The sequence below is a fragment of the Budorcas taxicolor genome, chromosome 19 (assembly GCF_023091745.1).
Source record: "Budorcas taxicolor isolate Tak-1 chromosome 19, Takin1.1, whole genome shotgun sequence".
Lineage (NCBI taxonomy): Eukaryota > Metazoa > Chordata > Mammalia > Artiodactyla > Bovidae > Budorcas > Budorcas taxicolor.
The window spans coordinates 61,518,027-61,536,470 of NC_068928.1; the positions used below are offsets into that span (position 1 = coordinate 61,518,027).

The following is an 18,444-nucleotide window of genomic DNA, read 5'->3' on the forward strand; positions in this document are numbered from 1 at the left end:
CTAAAGAAACACGCTATGTATCAATGTGATCTTTGACCTAAGATATTTTTTCCCCATAGCACGATTTGAGATGGTCAGTATTTTCCAGAGAAAAAATACCATGTCATCTTTAGTCTAGCATATGAGGTGCAATAAAAATGTAGAAATAAAATTGATAAGTACAAAATAATATTTTAATAATATATGAACATGAAGATAATGCAAACATGTTAAAAATACTGATATGCTACAAACGTGATTAGGAGCAGCGGCAACTGGTAAAATTCTATGCAAAGGCATCCATGAGGCACTGCGACGGATCATCTTTCTCCCAAACCAGCAATTCTCAGGACACACTCAAATGCACACAAATATGGAAAGTGGAAATAAAGGAATGTTAAAATAAAAAAAAAGGCAGACACACAAAACCAGCCATTGCTGTATGAGTAATGGACGTTTTTATGATCTTAATTACACTTAAGTATCAAAAAAATGCCACTGGTCTCACAGTTTACTGAAACAATATCCGAATCTTCAAACCTGCTGGAAGAAATGTGCAGTGCAGCTGGGACAGCTGGATCCACCGCTCTCTCCGGGGTGACCCGGGGGGTCTCCACACGGTCACCTGAAAGGCAGAACCCAGAGTTAGGGCTTTCTTGGCGTCCGGGCCCATCCGAAGTCACATATGCTCTAGTTCAGGAGGAGCTGGATGTGGGGTGGGAGGGCTGCTTGATGTCAAAACTTCAACATCAACACCCAGAAGGATCAAGTCCTCTCTACACCAAGGAACAGAAGCTTTTGAAAAGTGAACAGTCACGAAGTTTTCACTTTTTAAAAACGATCGAAGTCTAGCTGATTTACAATGCTGTGTTAGTTTCAGCTGTGTAGCACACTGATCTGTGCTTTCTCCGATTCTCTCCCCTCAGAGGCTGTGGCGAGACACTGAACACGCTCCTGAGTGGCACAGTAGGCCGCTGTTGTTTACTGGAGTCACGAATGGCAGCGTCTCCGGAGTTTTTACTTTTAATTCAGGGCCAGACAAATGGCTCAGCTTTTCACTGAACAGGGGGAGGGCTGTTGGGGCAGGTAAACGCAACCCAGGTCAGCGACGTCTCGAGAACCTTTGACCAGAACGGTCTCCTCCGTTCCTGAGAGGGGGGCCCTGGGGACACCGGGGTCCTGGCCAGCGTGGTGACATCACTGAGCCTTTATCTCTGGGGCTGGGAGCTCCTGTGTCCATGCTGAGCGCAGGGGACGTGGGCCCTGAAGCGGTGGGCGACCAGGACCGCGTCAGCCCACCGTCTCAGGAGGGAGACCTGCTCCTTGAGCTGCAGCTGGGCTTGCAGAGCACATCCTGTCCTGACCCCGCCACAGCCCAGGCCCATCAGGTGCCGCTGACCCTAGTTTGGGCGGCGCTGATCGAGCATGAAGATGACGCTGGGGCGGGAGGAGGGCTCCTCCAGTACAGGCACTTTACTAAAAATTAGTCTTTTTCTAACACTCGTAGGTTTGTGCCTTTTAATGAAGACTAGCTCCCAGGCAGGAGACCCCCAGGTGAAACGCAGACTGGTCAGGAGACCCGCAGGCAGCCGTACCTTCTGCTTTGGTAGGCGGTCAGCTCATCCTGTAGGACAGACGCCCGCTTCTGCAGGAAGTTAACCTGAAAAAGAGGCCCTGGGTGAGAGGAGGCGCGGCAGTTTCCTCGGCGACACGGAGGGTCGCTGACCCCCGGGTGAAACACAGGCCCCTGGGAACCTGATGCTGCGGCTCCATGTTTGACCACATCCGCCCTCCCCTTCCCCCCGGCCCCCCACACACCGTCAGAGGCTGCAGAGGCGGGTCCACAGCCTGCGCCGCAGAGACCAGGGGGCCGCCCGTCCTGGCGGCTTCGTCTCCGCCTCCTCCATCACCGCCTTCCACCCCATGTCCTCCTGATCGCTGGCCTTGACACAGGCCTCTTGCCCACGGCCCAGTCCCGGGCTCAGGGTCTCGACTCCTGCCCACCTCGACGCCTCTGGCTGCGAGCCGGTCAGCTGCCCCGTTCTGTGTTCTCCTGCTCTGTTAGCACTTATCCAGCTGCCTGTGCAACAGCCCTTCTGTGTGGGGTGGGTGGCATAGGAACATCTGTGTGCCCCCGTCTCCTTTTCAGGGCAGAGACGTGGCTGGCACCCCCAGCTGCTGACGGAAGGAACGAGTGAGCAGGAAGCAAATCGCTGGCTGCTGAGACCGCCGGCTGCCCCCAGGGACTCCCTGGGGCTGCAGAGGCGGTGCTCTGCTGCGCACGGTGCTTGGATGAGGCCAACCTGGGCTCAGTTCCTGGCGTGGCTCCCACGGCCTGTGACCTGGGGTGAATGACAGCCACTTGCCAAGGTCATGAGATGTCATGAAGCGACTGATGCTGGGGCAGGTGCCTAGTACGGAGCTCTGGGTCGGTACCTCCTGTGGCCAGTAGAGCTGGGGTGAGGGGCGTGGGGACCTGAGCTGCCCCCAGGCCTGCAGGGCGCGGCCGCAGGGTCCCGAAGCGCAAAGCTCCGGCTCTGCCACTGCATGATTAGAGACACCTGTTTCGGGTGGAAACTCAAAGGCACTGTGTACAACCACGCAGGGGTCGTTTTCTGATGACTGATACTGCCGCTGAAGGCAACCAGAGTCGGTGGCATCCGATCACTTCGGAACTGTGCACTCTCGCCCCTGGTCTGAACGGAAAGCATGGTGACGGTGGCTCCTGAGCCACAGTTACGCAGGAGAGGCCAGCTGGCAAAGCAGAAGGCCTGCCTGCAGGAGCAGCGTGCGGGGCTCGTCTCAAGGGGTGCGCGCCTCACCCTGGCCTCAAGTTTACCTGTTGCTCCGGCGCGCCCCGGGACAGTTCCCAAGGTCCACGGATGTCCACCTCCCTGCCCCCACCGTGCTTTGCGATCAGAATTCCAACAATTTTCACAAACATGGGCACCTGTGCTTTCAACCCGAATCTCCCTCCTGTCTGGCCTGGGGCCCTGCTGTGCCGCTGCTGACTTGGGGCCCGCATGCGGCCAACAGCCCTTGCCTTCTGGGCCAACATCCAGTTTTAGGCGCTGAAGCACTTCTGTTACAGTGGATGCCATGAATGGTGACAGAAGTTCTGCAGGTAGAGATCTGATTCCTGTCTTTCTAAAACGACAGCTCCTCTGAAGGTGCTAGGTCCCACACAGCCGGCCCCAAGGAAGGGCTCCTACGCACTGAAGGGAGAACGCACCTGAAGGAGAGCTTCTCACGTAAGTAAAGGTGACCTGGCCCTCGCTAAGGGCTTCCCCGGTGCCTCAGGGGTAAAGAATCCGCCTGCAACGCAGGAGGCAGGGACGCGGGTTTGATCCCTGGGTGGGCAAGATCCCCTGGAGGAGGGCAGGGCAACCCACTCCAGTGTTCTTGCCTGGAGAATCCCATGGACAGAGGAGCCTGGAGGGCTGCAGTCCTGGGGTCGCAGAGTCGGACACGCCTGAGAGACTGAGTGTGCGTGCAGCCCCTTCCAGGCTAACACTCTCCCGCCACGTCTCTTCTGTTGGTAGGCGTGAGTACGGCCAGACTCCTTAGCTCCCAAGTGGGAGCCAGCCACAGCACTGGGATGGATGGAATGGGCCTCTCATCTTGAGGTAAGAGGCTTTCACTGAGGGACCCGGAAAGGCACAGCTGCCATGAGCCACGCATCCGCCTCTCACACGCAGACAGACGGTGTGAGTGTCCTTAAACTGGGTGATCGGTTTTCTTTGTAAATACATGTATTGGGCACCTTCTCTGTGGCAGGCACTGTTCTTGGCACAGAAAGCAGAGAAATTTTTCTCTTGCAGAGCTTCTCCAGGGAAAAAAACTATGTTTTAAGTTTCTAAGTGTTTTAGAAATGGGAATATGTGAACTCTTTTCTCATACTGAGTTAAAACATTTGATTTTTTAAAAAGTACCCATCTAAAATTTAAAAAGTTAGGTATCTATAAAATATATACAGCAATTTATAAAACGTGTTTTAGAGAAAACTTATGTAGGAGGTTTTTCGCACTCATACTCAGCCACTGAGTCATGTTCGAGTCTTTGCGAGCCCATGGACCGCAGCCCACCAGGCTCCTCTGTCCATGAGGTTCTCCAGGCAAGAATGCTGGAGTGGGCTGCTGTTTTCTCCTCCAGGTGATCTTCCCAATTCAGGGATCGAACCTGAGTCTCCTGCACTGGCAGGGGGATTCTTTACCGCTGAGCCACCAGGGAAGACCAGGAAGTTTTAGTATCAAAACTGAATTAGTATCAAAACTGAAGTCAATTTTATTTTTTATAAACTACCAAGAATTACACGTTTCAGCAGATATCTTTAACCAAACTGTTTGAATACCATGTCATTACCCTGCTTTGATCTTAAAATGCATCTTCTTATCTCTAATAATCATATAAATACATCAGAATAAAAGCACTTCTAACCTAGCCCTGTGTTTTACTTCTTCACACATTCACATCATAAGAAGTTAGCAACGTGCTAAGTGATTCCATTTCAGGCCTGGTACCAAGAATAAAAGGGTGAGTCTGTATTGGAATGTGGACTGTAAATAAAAGTAACCATAACTGAACTTTTCAATTTCAAGGATGCTTTCAAGAAAGTCTTATCAAGCAGAGAGTTCTTAAAATGGTCAGAAAAATTCTAAAACCTCCCCAAAACACAAAACAAAACACTTCATCCTGGGTACCAGGTTATTCCATGACACCACACTGATTTCTGGCACCAATTCAGAAGTAAGCTTATTAATTAAAATATGCATGCCACCTGAGCCCTCAGGACATTCCTGACTTCTAGTAATTACCTGTGACTTTAGGGAGGAGATGGTGTCTTCAAGTTCTTGTCTTAGAGATGCCGGCATCAACCCTTTAAATTTTGTTTCATATTCTTGTCGTATGTAAGTTATCTAGAGTGAAAAGAACAGCAATTTTTTTTAAACCACAGAAATGACTGGTTTGAATTTAAGAAATGACTGAAAAATATCGTTACAAAGGTTAAGTTTGTTACATGAGGTCAGAAGCCAGACAACTGGCATGCAATACGGGGCAGCGCAGTCACAAACTGGAAAGGTACCCAGTAGTCCTGGAGAGTCTGCGAGAGGCGGTCCCTGCAACAGCATTTTGTTTCCCTAAAGTCCTTGCTAGCACAGTTTCAGCACAAAGGAAGGAAACACTCGTCCTCTGCCCTCACGATGCACACACGATGCTGCTCCTGCCTCCTCTTCTCGTCTGGGGAGTGGGCGGTGGTCACGCTACGCTGTGTGTGCGGACGACCCATAGCGTGTGGCCAGGCGGCTCAGACACTCCCCCCACTGTCTCGGTGCCTGGGTGCTTGGTACCGCCACGATTACAAAGAAACAAGGGAAGGAAAACCTGCGCAGCCACGTCTCCAAGTGTCCCCGAACACGCAGACCAGAGTAGAGCACCCTCGGCACCACGAGTGTGTCTGATTCACCAGTTTCCCTCTGCCTCCAGAATACACCCAGGTCTTATTCTGCTAACAGGTGGCCACTGGGCTCATCAAGAAGATGGTGGCTCGTCAAGCTACAAACAGGCACTGAAGGTGGAGGGACGTCTGGGAGCCTGTGTCCGAGCAGGATGGAGAGGCGTGTCTGTGTGTGAGTCTGAGTGTGAGTGTCCTTCCTGCCGTCTTTCTCCAGCTCTGTTTACTTTTCTTTCTCCTAGTCTGAGATGCTGTGGAATTTGAAAATTTGTCGCATGTGTTGTGGGGACTTAACTGAGTATTAGAGCTGGATTGCAGTGCACCCCACAGACGATTCATTGGACACACCCGGAAACAGGCCCCAGACTATGAAAATGAGTGCAACTGAGTTCAGTTAGACAAGGCAATGGGCGTCTCGAGCGCGGTAGAGCTACTAGCCTTTAATTCCAAGTCTCTCACACTCGACTAAACTAAGGAAGAAATGTGCTCTAATGGCTCATTTTCCTACCTACTCAAGTCCTACGGCAAGTGCTCTTGAATGTAATTTTTAGAATTTTTGGCAAAGTATTTTTGGAGGTATGTTATAATCTTGTGATTTATATCCAAAGGAAAAAGAAAAAGGGTGAAATGATCTTCCCCACTGATGAAATGTTTGATTCTTCCCATTTTATCTTCTTGGACTTAAGTCCAATAGTAACATCTGTCAACTGACTTAAATGAAGGACAAACACCAAGAAAAACACATGACTTGTAAATCAGACCTTAGGGGCCACCTTAGCAAGGTCTCACAGGCTACGATATATTGGCTGTTTTTGTTTTATCATTCAGTGCTGGCTCTGGAACCTTGAGCTGCTACTCTTTTTCATTTTATAGAACAATCGAGTGCATCCGTTGCTGCCTGTGCTGCCACGAGGGCATCCCCAGTCGGGTCAAGCAGGGCTACTCTCTAGGTGCTGTGTGTGGGCATCTCACTGACTGGCTTCTCGCTGCTGAGCAGGGGCTGTAGGCACATGGGCTCGGCAGGTGAGGCTCCTGGGCTCTAGAGTGGTTGTGGCCCACGGGCTTAGCTGCTCTGTGGGATGTGGGATGTGGGATTGAACCTGTGTCCCCTCGCCCTGTGTTGGCAGCAGATTCTCCACCGCTGAGCCACCAGGGAAGCCCCGACCGCCCGCTTTTAAAATTGCTCACGTTCGCTCCAGTTTCTCTGTCCCTGCTTGTCTGCAGTGTCTGCCCACAACCTGTCCGTGTGAAACACAGCTTGGCTGGTACAAAAACGATCCTGTCCACTTTCTCTCTCAGAAAGAAACAGAGGCATATCAGTGTGTTCTTTAAATGCTTTGCATTACGAAGAACTATTTGTTTCAAAGAACTGTAATTTGTCTGAACCTTTTCCCTGCTTCTTGGGTAATTTCCCATTTGGTCTATGTTCTAATTTGATTTTTGCTTATATTCTTTCTCTCTCAATCTAACAAGGATCTTATGCTAACTCCTTTCTCTTAAAAAAAGTGAAATTTTCATTTCTGAGTGGGACAATTTCTGAATGGGAGTGATTTTTCTGAATGTTGAGGTAGGGGGAGTGAGCGGGGCAGCTGTGATTCACTGTTGCTTCTGCAGCACCCTTTGACTAAACTTATCATTTCATCTTGCCTCAAGGAGAGCATGGCAACCCACTCCAATATTCTTGCCTGGGAAAACCCATGGACAGGAAAGCCTGGTGGGCTACAGTCCACGGGGCCTGAAAGAGTCGGAGGCAACTGAGTGACTGAAAACCGCAAAAGGCGTCTCTGCCAACCTCTGAACATGCGTTGGGGTCCACAGGAAGCAGAGCTCACCCGAAGACACACAGCTGGGCGCCTGCGGCCAGCACCACACCTGGGCCAGGTGAGACAGGAAATGGGGGCCAGAGGGCAGTCCACCTTCAGGCTTTCGAGACAGGGTGGGGTTCTGGTGATGTCCCTGGTGGTCCAGTGGTCTGGCATCTGCACCTTCACTGCTGAGGGTTTGATCCCTGCTAGGAGAACTAAGGTCCTGAATTGCCTTGTGGTGGGGCCAAAAAAAAACCAAAAAAAAAACAAAAAAAAACCAGAGGCTGCAGTTTCTGTTTTTACAGATCGGATAAACCAGTGCCTTGGCTTGGTCCATTTGGACAGGCCTGAGAGTAGAATTTCTGTTAGAAACAGTCTGGTTAAACTCTCTTTAAAAGCCTTGAGTGTGCTGCTCCTGGCTCAGACACAACCCACACGACCCTAAGACAGCACTGGAGAGGAGCTCGTGTGCTGGTCGAGCAGGAAGGAGGTGCCTCGTCTTCCTCATCATCATTCTCACCAACATGCTTCTCCACGAACGTCTCTGTGCATTCTTCACAAAACTGTTGCCCACATCTTCTTTAAAACACACCAGGTCAACAAAGGTCAAATCCAGAGCAGGAAGATTTTGTTTGTATTAAAAATGTACTGAGATCTAGAAATGTATTCAGATGACGTCTGAGAAGAACTCATTGTGGAGAGTAAAGAAGAAAGCCCTCTACCAGCGCTGGGGGCAGCGGGCTGCTCCATCCTCCATGGCACAGTATTTTTCTTGACTTCAGTAACAGAGAAACATCACTCTCTAAAATTAGAAATAAAGACCCTAAACACTGTGTGCTGATAATGTGACTAACAGTGATTCACACGGTCCTTCTGCCTGTTTGTCGGTCCTTCAGGTAAAACATACTATGGTGAACATTTTAGCTATCTTATCTATATGTGAAGACAAACAGCAAGGGTCTTTTCTTCCTTGGATGGAGTTCTGAGGTGTGTGCTTGCTTTATTTGTGACTGGTGGCGGCTGCTCTCAGGAGCATCTCTCTGGGCAACTCGAGTGGTGACCGAGACTTCCGGGCAGTTCCCTCCCTGCCCTGTACTTGCCCACGCATTTAGCACTGACCTTGGGCTTCCCTGCTAGCTCCGTGGTAAACGATCCACCTGCAAAGCAGCAGAGCCCGGTTTGATCCCTGGGTTGGGAAGATCCCCTGGAGAAGGGATAGGCTACCCACTCCAGTCTTCAGGCCTGGAGAATCCCATGGACTGTATAGAACATGGGGTTGCAAAGAGCTGGACACGACTGAGTGACTTTCACTTTCACTTTGGCAGCAACAAGTCTGAGATTTTGTAATAAAGATACTATTTTACCCTGCATTATGCCAACACTTTCCCTGCCCCCAACTACGGAAAATCTTTCCACAATGCCTCCTCGACTTCAGTGACTTCTGTTGCTGTGTCACAGGCTTTACAATGCCTGCTCTGCTGGCCCCTGGCCCTCCGGCTCCCTGGCAAGCCGGGCCCTCCCCCGCTGCTGGGACCTGGGGTCTGAGGCCCAGCATGTGGAAGCGGCTGGAGTTTTCTCCCAAGCTCAGCCCTGTCTTCAGACCTCGGGACCTGGGAGAGGCCAGCTTCATTAACCCTGTTCGGGCGGCCTGGCATTGCCCACTGTCCGAGGTCTGGCCAGGATGGAGGGCGGGCTGTGGCACAGGAGCGGCGGGGACAGGCGCTTCCTCTCCTGTGTGTGAGCCTGGAAATGCAGGCCAGGAGCTGCTCGCGGTCGTCCCACAACCACAAGGAAGAGAACTTGCCGAGAACGGAGCCAACGATGAGGAAACAGCCTCAAAACGGAGCGCGAGCCCCTGGCTTTTGGTCACATAACTTGAGTAATTGGATTAGGCCTCCCTTGAAGCCAGCACTGCGTCTCAGTTACACGGAACAAAACATTCTCATTGTTTAAGCCAGTGTGAGTTTCAAGCGGCTATTTCTACTGGATTACGTGAAAACTGCCAGGGCCTGGACTGCGTGCCCGATGACGAGCCGGCCCGGCCGTCCAGCCGGGGACGAGGATGCCCGGTGATGACGCGGTGCTGGCTGACGGCCTGGGGGGCTCAGCCTGACCGGGCCGCCGCTGTCGCCAGCCTCCTTGCCCACCTAGCATCCCTGCTCCCAGTAAGGGGGAGTGCGCCCCCATCGCTCTTGCTGGCTCAGCCAGACTGGACGCACCCATCCCACTGGGCCTCTGGGCCAGACTCCGGCTCTGGGCGCCCCTTGCAGCCTGCTTTCTTCACCAGAGGCCGCAGAGAGGAAACGACGACCACCACACACACGCAGTCTTGACGGGCCAGCTACGAATTCCCGCCGCGGCCTCGGCGGCCCCTCTCTGCTCCCCTCTTCTCTGGGCACCGTCGGGGCCTTGCCCACACGCCTTCACTGACGAGAGACCGTTGTGCCCAGCAGCCCACTCGCTGGTGGTCGGCCAGCGGCCCGCCCGGGACCCGCCTGGCGGAGATGTGCACAGAAAGCGCCCCGGTCACGGACCTCAAGCGGAGGGCTGAGCTCTCTGTGGCTCCTGCCGCCGCGAGCAAGGTACGAACAGACGAAGAGCCGCGATTGAAGGACGGGTCCCCTCGCAGCAAGCCTTGCCCGATCTCCCCAAAACCACCGACTGGCTTCACGAGAGAAATTCCAAATGGCCGCCTCTGTTTGCACTCTAGAGCACTAGGAACAAACACTGGGAACTTCAACCGGTGAAGGGAAGCGCACTCACCCCGGAGCGCTCCCGGATGAGCGGTGCAGAGGCCGACTCCAGGCTCTCGCTCCTCTGCACTTTTCTCCCCTCATCGCAGACGTCACGTGAATGAAGCACGACCTTTCTTCCCTTTGGATTCTCAGGGTACTCTTTAAGCACGGGCACCTGGTCTGAGGGGATGTCACATGGAGTCGGAGGAGTGTCTGGGAAACGCTTCACACCTGGTCTTGCACCGCTGGCCCGGAAGCACCCAGAGCACACGGCTGGTTCTGGGCACCTGGGGCGCACGGGGTGGGCCAGGCTGCAGCCTCAGAGGGAAGCCACGCCTGGCGCTGCCTCTAGGAACAAGATGCTGGAGTCACTTCTTTGTACCAGTGTCGTGACCTCTATAATACTTCTTAAACAGAGGACAAAGATGGGCCCACTAAGCCTTAACCAAGATTTAAATCTGACCTGACAGAATTGAAGCCCAGAAGTCCAGGAGGCAAGTGGTTGAACGAGCTTAGGAAAACGCCCAGGGAGCCACTTGGAGAAACCCAGGGAACTGGAGCGACCACAGTTTCAGGGCAACGGGTGGGGGAATAAAGCAGTATTTTCTGAGTTGGTATCTGTTTTAGGATTGACTAAAACTGTGACTAAAATTACTGGGGATTTAGGGTGGTCATTAATTCTAGGAACAGTTCAGTTCAGTCACTCAGTCATGTCCAACTCTTTGCAATCCTATGGACTGCAGCATGCCAGGCTTCCCTGTCCATCACCAACTCCTGGAGTTTGCTCAAACTCATGTCCATTGAGTTGGTGATGCCATCCAACCATCTCATCCTCTGTTGTCCCCTTCTCCTCCTGCCCTCAATCTTTCCCAGCATCAGGGTCTTTTCCAATGAGTAGGTTCTTTGAATCAGGTGGCCAAAGTATTGGAGTTTCAGCTTCAGCATCAGTCCTTCCAATGAATATTCAGGTCTGATTTCCTTTAGGATTGACTAGTTTGATCTCCTTGCAGTCTAAGGAACTCTCAAGAGTCTTCTCTAATACCACAGTTCAAAAGCATCAGTTCTCCAGCAGTCAGCCTTCAATAAGGTCTAACTCTACATCCATACATGACCACTGGAAAAATCATAGCTTTGACTAGATGGACCTTTGTTGGCAAAGTCATGTCTCTGCTTTGCAATATGCTGTCTACGTTGGTCATAGCTTTTCTTCTAAGGAGCCAGCATCTTTTAATTTCATGGCTGCAGTCACCATCTGCAGTGATTTTGGAGCCTAAGAAAATAAAGTCTGTCACTGTTTACATTGTTTCCCCATCTGTTTGCCATGAAGTGATGGGACCGGATGCCATGATCTTAGTTTTTTGAATGTGGAGTTTTAAGCCAGCTTTTTCACTCTCCTCTTTCACTTTCATCAAGAGGCTTTTTAGCTCTTCTTCACTTTCTGCCATAAGGGTGGTGTCATCTGCATATCTGAGGTGATTGATATTTCAGGTCTGTGTTAAATTTCATACATCCAAACAACATGGAAAGGGGATGAAGATGAGCTCTGATATTTGAACACTGAGGATAAACCTGCAGGACCTCAAAGATGGAGGCAGTGTCAGAGGCCATGCGGCGGGGCTCTCCAGGGTCTCCCTCCGCCTGGGAAGTCTGCCCAGCAGCTCCCTGCCCTTCAGATGGGGCCCTGCACCCAGGACACTTAGGGATGTCACTGCATTTCAATAAAATAAAAGTTGGTGACGAGCCCATTTAGGAAATTTTATTTTTGAGTCGTGAACAGCTCTCACGTCGGGCCTTGCTCCTGACCAGCCGGGGCCTCCAGGTGTGCAGTGCCCAACACGCACAGTAAGTGCGGCTCTAGGGCTGGAGCCTCCTACCCACGCCCAGGGGCCCCTGTTTCCCCAGTAACTTGTGTTTCAGCAGCTTTCTCCTCATAACTCCGGTCCCCAACCTGGAAAACCCTCAGTTTGTAGTTAAGCACTCAGAGTCCATATAATTCATAATCACGAAGGCAAAGAAAACCCTTAAGCTCCCCAAGTGCATGGAGCTTCTGAGGAGCAGCATTCCTGGGACTTCAGAGGCTGACAAGGAATCAAGCGCCTCCGACACCGCCAGGCAGACCCCCGGCCGCGCCTCCCAGGCGGGCCGGCAGGGCGCCTCCCGCTCTGCTGCTGCTGGGATGTCACTCGTTCCCGTGCTCGCGGTCCAGCACTGCTGGTCCACGGAGGACGGCCTGGCGCTCGGCCGAGGACAGGTGTGGAGGCTCCCCCGGCTGCCCGCCAGCGCGTGGGACCCAAGGGAGTGACGGTGCTGTGCCACACGTGGGAGAGGCTCCCCGCGTGTCACATACACACTACATGTGTACGTGTATGTGTGTGTGTATACCGGCACACATGTGGATGCACGTGTGTGTATTCCTACCACATTACACCCTCTGCCCTCATGGGCATCTCAGTCCAGCGGGAAGGACAAGCATGCACGCAGGTTATTATAATGAAGGTGCGGGTCCAAACTCCACAGATTCTCTCTGTCACAGAAAGCGGAAACTCTCAGGCACCGGGAAGGGAGCCTAGCGCTGCAGGTGGGAATGTAAACTCGTGCAGCTTCTGTGGAGGAGAGAGTGGAGGCTCCTCAGCAAACTGACAATAGAGCCACCATATGACCCTGAACCCTGCTCCTGGGCATATATCCAGGGAAAACCATACTCGGAAAAGACACGCACCCCAGTGTTCATAGCGGCACTGTTTACAGCGGCCAAGACATGGGAGCAGCCTCAGGGTCCACCGACAGACGACGGGGTAGAGAAGATGGGGTGCAGACACGCAGCGGACTGTTTCTCAGCCATGAAAAAGAGTGAAGCGATAAATAATAAACTGCTCTGGTTGGGGTGGATATATTCAAACAAGTGTCAGTGTGTCTCTGAAAACAGGGACAACTGTTCAGAGAAAATAAAGGGAACGTCTGGCAGTCCATGCCTGCGCAAAAGGCAAAACGTGCCGTGATACACTTGGGAATAAATCCAATAAGACATGTACACTGTCCATAGAAGAAGACATCTCAGCTGTACCGAAGATTTGGAAGGAGGCCCAGTGAACTGAAGATACGGAAGGAGGCCCAGTGAACTGAAGGTTCGGAAGGAGGCCCAGTGAACTGAAGATTCGGAAGGAGGCCCAGTGAACTGAAGATACGAAGGAGGCCCAGTGAGCTGAAGATATGGACGGAGGCCCAGTGAAACGCAGACAGATGCAAATGCATCAATTCTCCGAAGACTGATTGGTGAAGTGCAGTAACAGTGATTCTAACCCAACCCTCGGTGAGATTTTAAAACATGTACGGTATTGTGAGACCTGTATGAAAGTACTGATGCCCAAGGATAAGTAAGACAATCCTAAACAATGACGAGAGAAGGTGTTCCCTACAGATGACAAGTGGCTGTGCACAGTGCCGTTGTGAGCGGATTACATGTAGCAACTGACAGCTTCTCAACAGTTTTATGAGGTGGGTTTAATTATTAACCCATTTTCAGGACGGGGAAACCTAGACCAAAAAAGTAAGCTGCTTTGTGGGGCGTGGCAGTGGCAGAGCTGGGATCTGAACCCTGGCCCTGGGGCTCCGGAATCCATGCCTCCGCGCACCATACCCTGTGACTCATCTTGGCACAAGAAGCTGATGGTCAGGAAAGAATACAAAGTCCCAAGCAGACTCACGCACAAATGGGAAATCTCACTGTCGACGAAGCAGCGTTTCCAGTGAATATCTCAGCCCATAAATGGTCCCAGTAACTGGGTATATTTTTGGAAATAAATTAAGGTCCCTGTACCAGTTCTAGGGTTGCTGTGACAAACAACCACAAACGTAGCAGCTTGAAACAGCACAAGCCCAGCACCTCCCAGTTCCAGAAGGCTGAGGGCTCCTGGCCCCTCTGCTCTGGTCTCGTGAGGCAGAAAGTGAGGGCCAGACTCTCACCTGGAGGCGCTCTTTGAGGTTGTGGACAGAGTTCAGTTCCCCGCAGAGCGACGCCCCCTGCCCTGCTGGGTGTCCCCTGGGCCCTCCCTTGGGCCCTGCACCTCTCTGAAGCTCTCTGGCCCCACCTCGGTCACTGCCTTCTGCCTCCAGCCAGAGGGGCCTCTGCCCTTGATGTAGCCACGTGCTTAGACTGAGCTCACTGCCTGCGTGATCCGAGATACCGCCCCAGCTTCACACTCACCGGCTCTTCACTTCAGCTGCCTCGGCAGACTCTCTTCTGCCGTGTGATGTATATATTCACAAGGTCCACAGATGAGAGAATGGACCTCTCCTTGGGGGAACATTCTATTATAATCCTCATACCATATGGTATATGACAATAAATTTGAGGTGGATTAGAGAGTCAAAATGCATAAAACAAAATAATAATGGAAAACAATAAAAGAGAATATATTTTATAATCCTGGGGGAGGGAGGACCTTCCTAAGCAAGCTTAGAAATCATAAAGGAAAAAACAGAAGATAATGTTCTCAAAAATTAAAACACTGGATAAAGAGATTGAAGGTAAGCAACTAGGAGAAAGCACTCGCAACATACTTAACAGATCATTAATAGATCATATGAAACTGAATTTCTATAGATCAAATTAGAAAATCAAGTCGATAGAAGAGACTGGCAATAACGTGATTGAGTAATTCACAGGAATGTAGGTGCAGATGGCCCCTGACCGATGATGCAGCGACTTCCAGTTTCCTGTTTCACAGTGGTGTGAAGGCGATACACATTCAGTGGAAACCATACTTTGGATTTTGGTCTTTTCTAGGGCTAGTGATACAACCTTGTTGCAGTGCTGGGCAGCGGCTCCCGGTCAGTCATGTGATCACTAGGGTAAACAGCCAACATTCTTATAACCTTTGTGTCCCGACAAACCATTCTGAAAGAATTTCACTTTCAGGGCAGTGTTCAATAAATTGCACAAGATATTCAACACTGTTATCAATTAGGCTTTGTGTTAGATGATTTTACCTGACTGTAGGCTAATAGAAGTGGGTTTGGTATATTAGATGAATTTTCAGCTTGTATTGTCAGCTTCAGTGGGTTCATCAGGACACAACCTCATCATAAGTCAAGGGAGCTCTGTGGTGGATTTCCGCTTCCAGTAATGAGTCTCTACCAAGTCTGCTTCAAGCTATCAGGGAACCAGGAGGGCAGGGAAGGGTTATGGGGCCAACCCGGAGAGGAGAGAAATGCAGAGAACCGGGGAGTCCGGCTTTGGGGACATTTGAACAGGGGCCTCTGCCAATTCTAGGTTGGCCCGTCAGAGGTTGAGAAGCTGAGTAGATCCTTCAACAGCCTCACAAGAAGCCAGGGAGACATAAGCCGCCTCCAGGGCTCACTGCAGGGGAGTGCTTGGTAAGACCCATGCTTCTGGGTGGAGCCCCTTGGGCTGCACCTGAGGAGTGGCAGTGAGGTGGACACAGACCATCCCTCCCCAGATGGAGGCCCACCTAAATGGACTACGGTTGTTCCAGATGGAAAGGGCACGACCTGCCTACCGAGAAGCAAATGTAAATTCTCTCCAGAGAAGATGACCATCATCTTAGGACTCCAATTATTCCTATCAAGTTCCATATGAAATATCTGGCACACTATCAAAAATAGGCTCGTGAGAAGCCAAGACCACGTGACCAGAAGCTGAGAAACAGACGCAGCGAAGTGACGACCACGCGGATCCACGTGACGGCCATCAGACCCGGGCTTTAAAAGAAGCAGAATAGGCGTGTCCAGCAGAGTTCGGGGAAGAGTGCTGAGCTCCAGCACAGAGCAGGGAGCTAAACAAGGGCCGGAGCAGGGACTCTAGCTCTGGGATATACAGCAGTTAGAATTAAGAATGAGTGGAGCAGCAGGCTAGACGCAGCTAAGGAGAGACTCAGTGAAGAAGGAGGCAGATTAAGAAACATGCACACAGTCAATGCAGAACACAGGAAATACAGTTAGAAGGTGAGGAGCACACCTGTTTACACGTATATATAAAATTATAGTCTCAAACAGAGAAGGGAGCACTGGGCAGAAGTTGAAATAGAAATTCCGATATCACGGCCACTGAGGAAAGTACATCCACAAATAACGGAGACTCTGCAGCAAAAAATCCTTAGGCCCAGATAGCTTAATCTACCAAACATTTTCAGGATGAAATAATTATCAGTATTACACAGACTCTTCCAGAAAACAGATAAAAAGGGAACACTCCAGTTTGTCTTATGAGACCAGCAAACTTTGATACCAAAATCGAATAAGATCATCATAGTAAAAGAAAATTGTAAGATAATGTCATTCATAAGCATAGATGTAAAGATTCTAAGCAAAATATTAGTGAGCCAAAATCCAGCAAAAGGTAGAAAGGAGTAAGTCTTCATGATCAAATGAGGCTTATTCTAGAAATGCAACATGGATTTAGCATTAGAAAATCTAAGAAGCCCACTGCATTACTAGAATAAAGGACAAAATTCATATAATTATCTCAAAAGATGGGAGGGAGGCATTTAAGAAACATCCATTTATGATTTTAAAAAGAAAAGAGATTTTTGGTAAGAATAGAAAGAAGTTCCCTAAATGTGATACAGGAAGTCTATGTAAAAAGTCAATTGTCTTTTTCAGTACCAGCAACAAACTGAGAAAACGAAAATTAAAAAATAACATCATTTAAAATAGCATCATAACATGTCAAATTGCTATTATTGTTGTTTAGCTGCTGACTCATGTCTGACTTTTTTGACCCCCTGGACTGTAGCCTGTCAGGCTCCCCTGTCCATGGGATTCTCCAGGCAAGAGGACTAGAGTGGGTTGCCATTTCCTCCTCCAGGGGATCTTTCCAACTCAGGGATTGAACTCCGTCTCCTGCATTGCAGGCGGATTCTTTACTGTCTGAGCCACCAGGGAAGCCCAGTTCTGTGTAGAAATCCACAAGGTGATTTACAAGGAAAGTATGTTCAAGTGGTCTTTTACACTTCTGCACTTTCCCCTGTATTAAAAAAACCAGCCTTCCTTCTTTATTCCTGATGCAGACTGACGTGCATCTAATGTCTCTGAAATCCCTCTGCTCTGTCACTCGCTCGACAACAGTTTCCGTTGGTTCTACCTCAAAACAGCCCTTCCGCAACAGGAAAAGGAGATCTTTTCTGGCTGGACCACAGCAGAAAAGGAATTGCAAGTAAGGCTTAGACTGTTTGACACTCTTTTCTGAATGTGACGAGCCCAGTAAACAGTCATCAAACACTTATCTCTCGTGACCATGCTGACTCACTCTCTCTTACCATCTGTGTTTTATCTCTGCTTTCTCTTCCTCAGTTCCGTGAATTAAGGGCTTAGTAACTGCCAGTGAAGCATGCCTTGACAGGACAGGGCCCAGGAACGCAGGCTTCTTGCTTTCCTGGGGGACGATCCTCCATCCCCCAGGCTAATGCTCGACCACTGTCCTTGTCCCCCAGTTCTGTAAGGTGGGACACAGCCAAAGTTGGTTTTCAGCTTTTGTTCCTGCCTTTTTGAGAGACCTTTAGACAGCAAGATGACACCAGTGAATCCTAAAGGAAATCCACCCTGAATGTTCATTGGAAGGACTGAAGCTGAAGCTGAAGCTCCAATACTTTGGCCACCTGATGCGAAGAGCTGACTCATTGGAAAAGACCCTGATGCTGGGAAACATTGCAGGCAGGAGAAGGGGACGACAGAGGGTGAGACAGTTAGATGGCATCTGCGGCTCAATGGACATGAGTTTGAACCAGCTCCAGGAGATAGATAGTGAAGGGCAGAGAAGCCTGGTGTGCTGCACTTCATGGGGTCACAAAGAGTCGGACAGGACTGAGCGGCTGAACAACAATTATTTACTCATTTGGATCCATTATTTTTGGATTTTAAAAACTAATTTTAAAAAAGACTAAAATTAAAGACAAAACTACCTTAAAAAAAATGAAATCAAACCAAAAGACGTGAGAACGTGTGATCACATCCCTTCCCCACGGGCGGCAGGGAACGAGACCCAGCCCCGGGCGCTCAGCCTGGCTTTGAACCCGGCAGCCTAGGTCAGAGTTCAGAGCCCGTGTACCGGCGGCTGGACCCCCGCTTCACCCCCGTCCGTGTTCCATGAGCGGCTGCGGTGATGCAGGGGGCGCGGTGCTGGCACTTGGCTCTGGGACGTCAGCGGGAGCAGGAGACTGAAACCACACGCGGGGCACGCGGGGACCTGCCTCCCCCCCTCGAGTGAAGGCCAACACAGAGGGACTCTCAGGAGAGCAGTGGCGGAGCGCGGGGCCCGCTCACCCCCCGGAGCCGCTCTGAGTTGCCACAGAAACGGCTCTGTGGTCGGCGTGCATGACTTCCAGTGGCGGTTTTGGGTACAAGTGGGTTGACTTGCTTTGCCATGAAAATCTCCTAGAATAACGATTTACAAGGCATGGTTTGATGAAATGCACGCTTCAAGCGTTTTTCAGAAAACAGGGGGCAAGAATTCAAA

The 18,444-nt window shown here is 50.7% G+C and overlaps 1 protein-coding gene across 1 annotated transcript in view; it reads right to left on the bottom strand.

The window, feature by feature from the left end:
* Positions 1 to 483: 483 nt before the first annotated feature.
* CEP112 (centrosomal protein 112) overlaps positions 484 to 18,444 on the bottom strand; it is a 320,978-nt gene continuing 303,017 nt past the window's right edge. The window contains exons 25-27 of the mRNA XM_052658249.1: positions 4,794 to 4,895; positions 1,575 to 1,639; positions 484 to 604 (exon numbers count right to left, since the gene is read on the bottom strand). Of these exons, the coding sequence (XP_052514209.1) occupies positions 601 to 604; positions 1,575 to 1,639; positions 4,794 to 4,895 (171 nt within the window). The 3' untranslated portion in view covers positions 484 to 600. The remainder of the gene's footprint in view (positions 605 to 1,574; positions 1,640 to 4,793; positions 4,896 to 18,444) is intronic.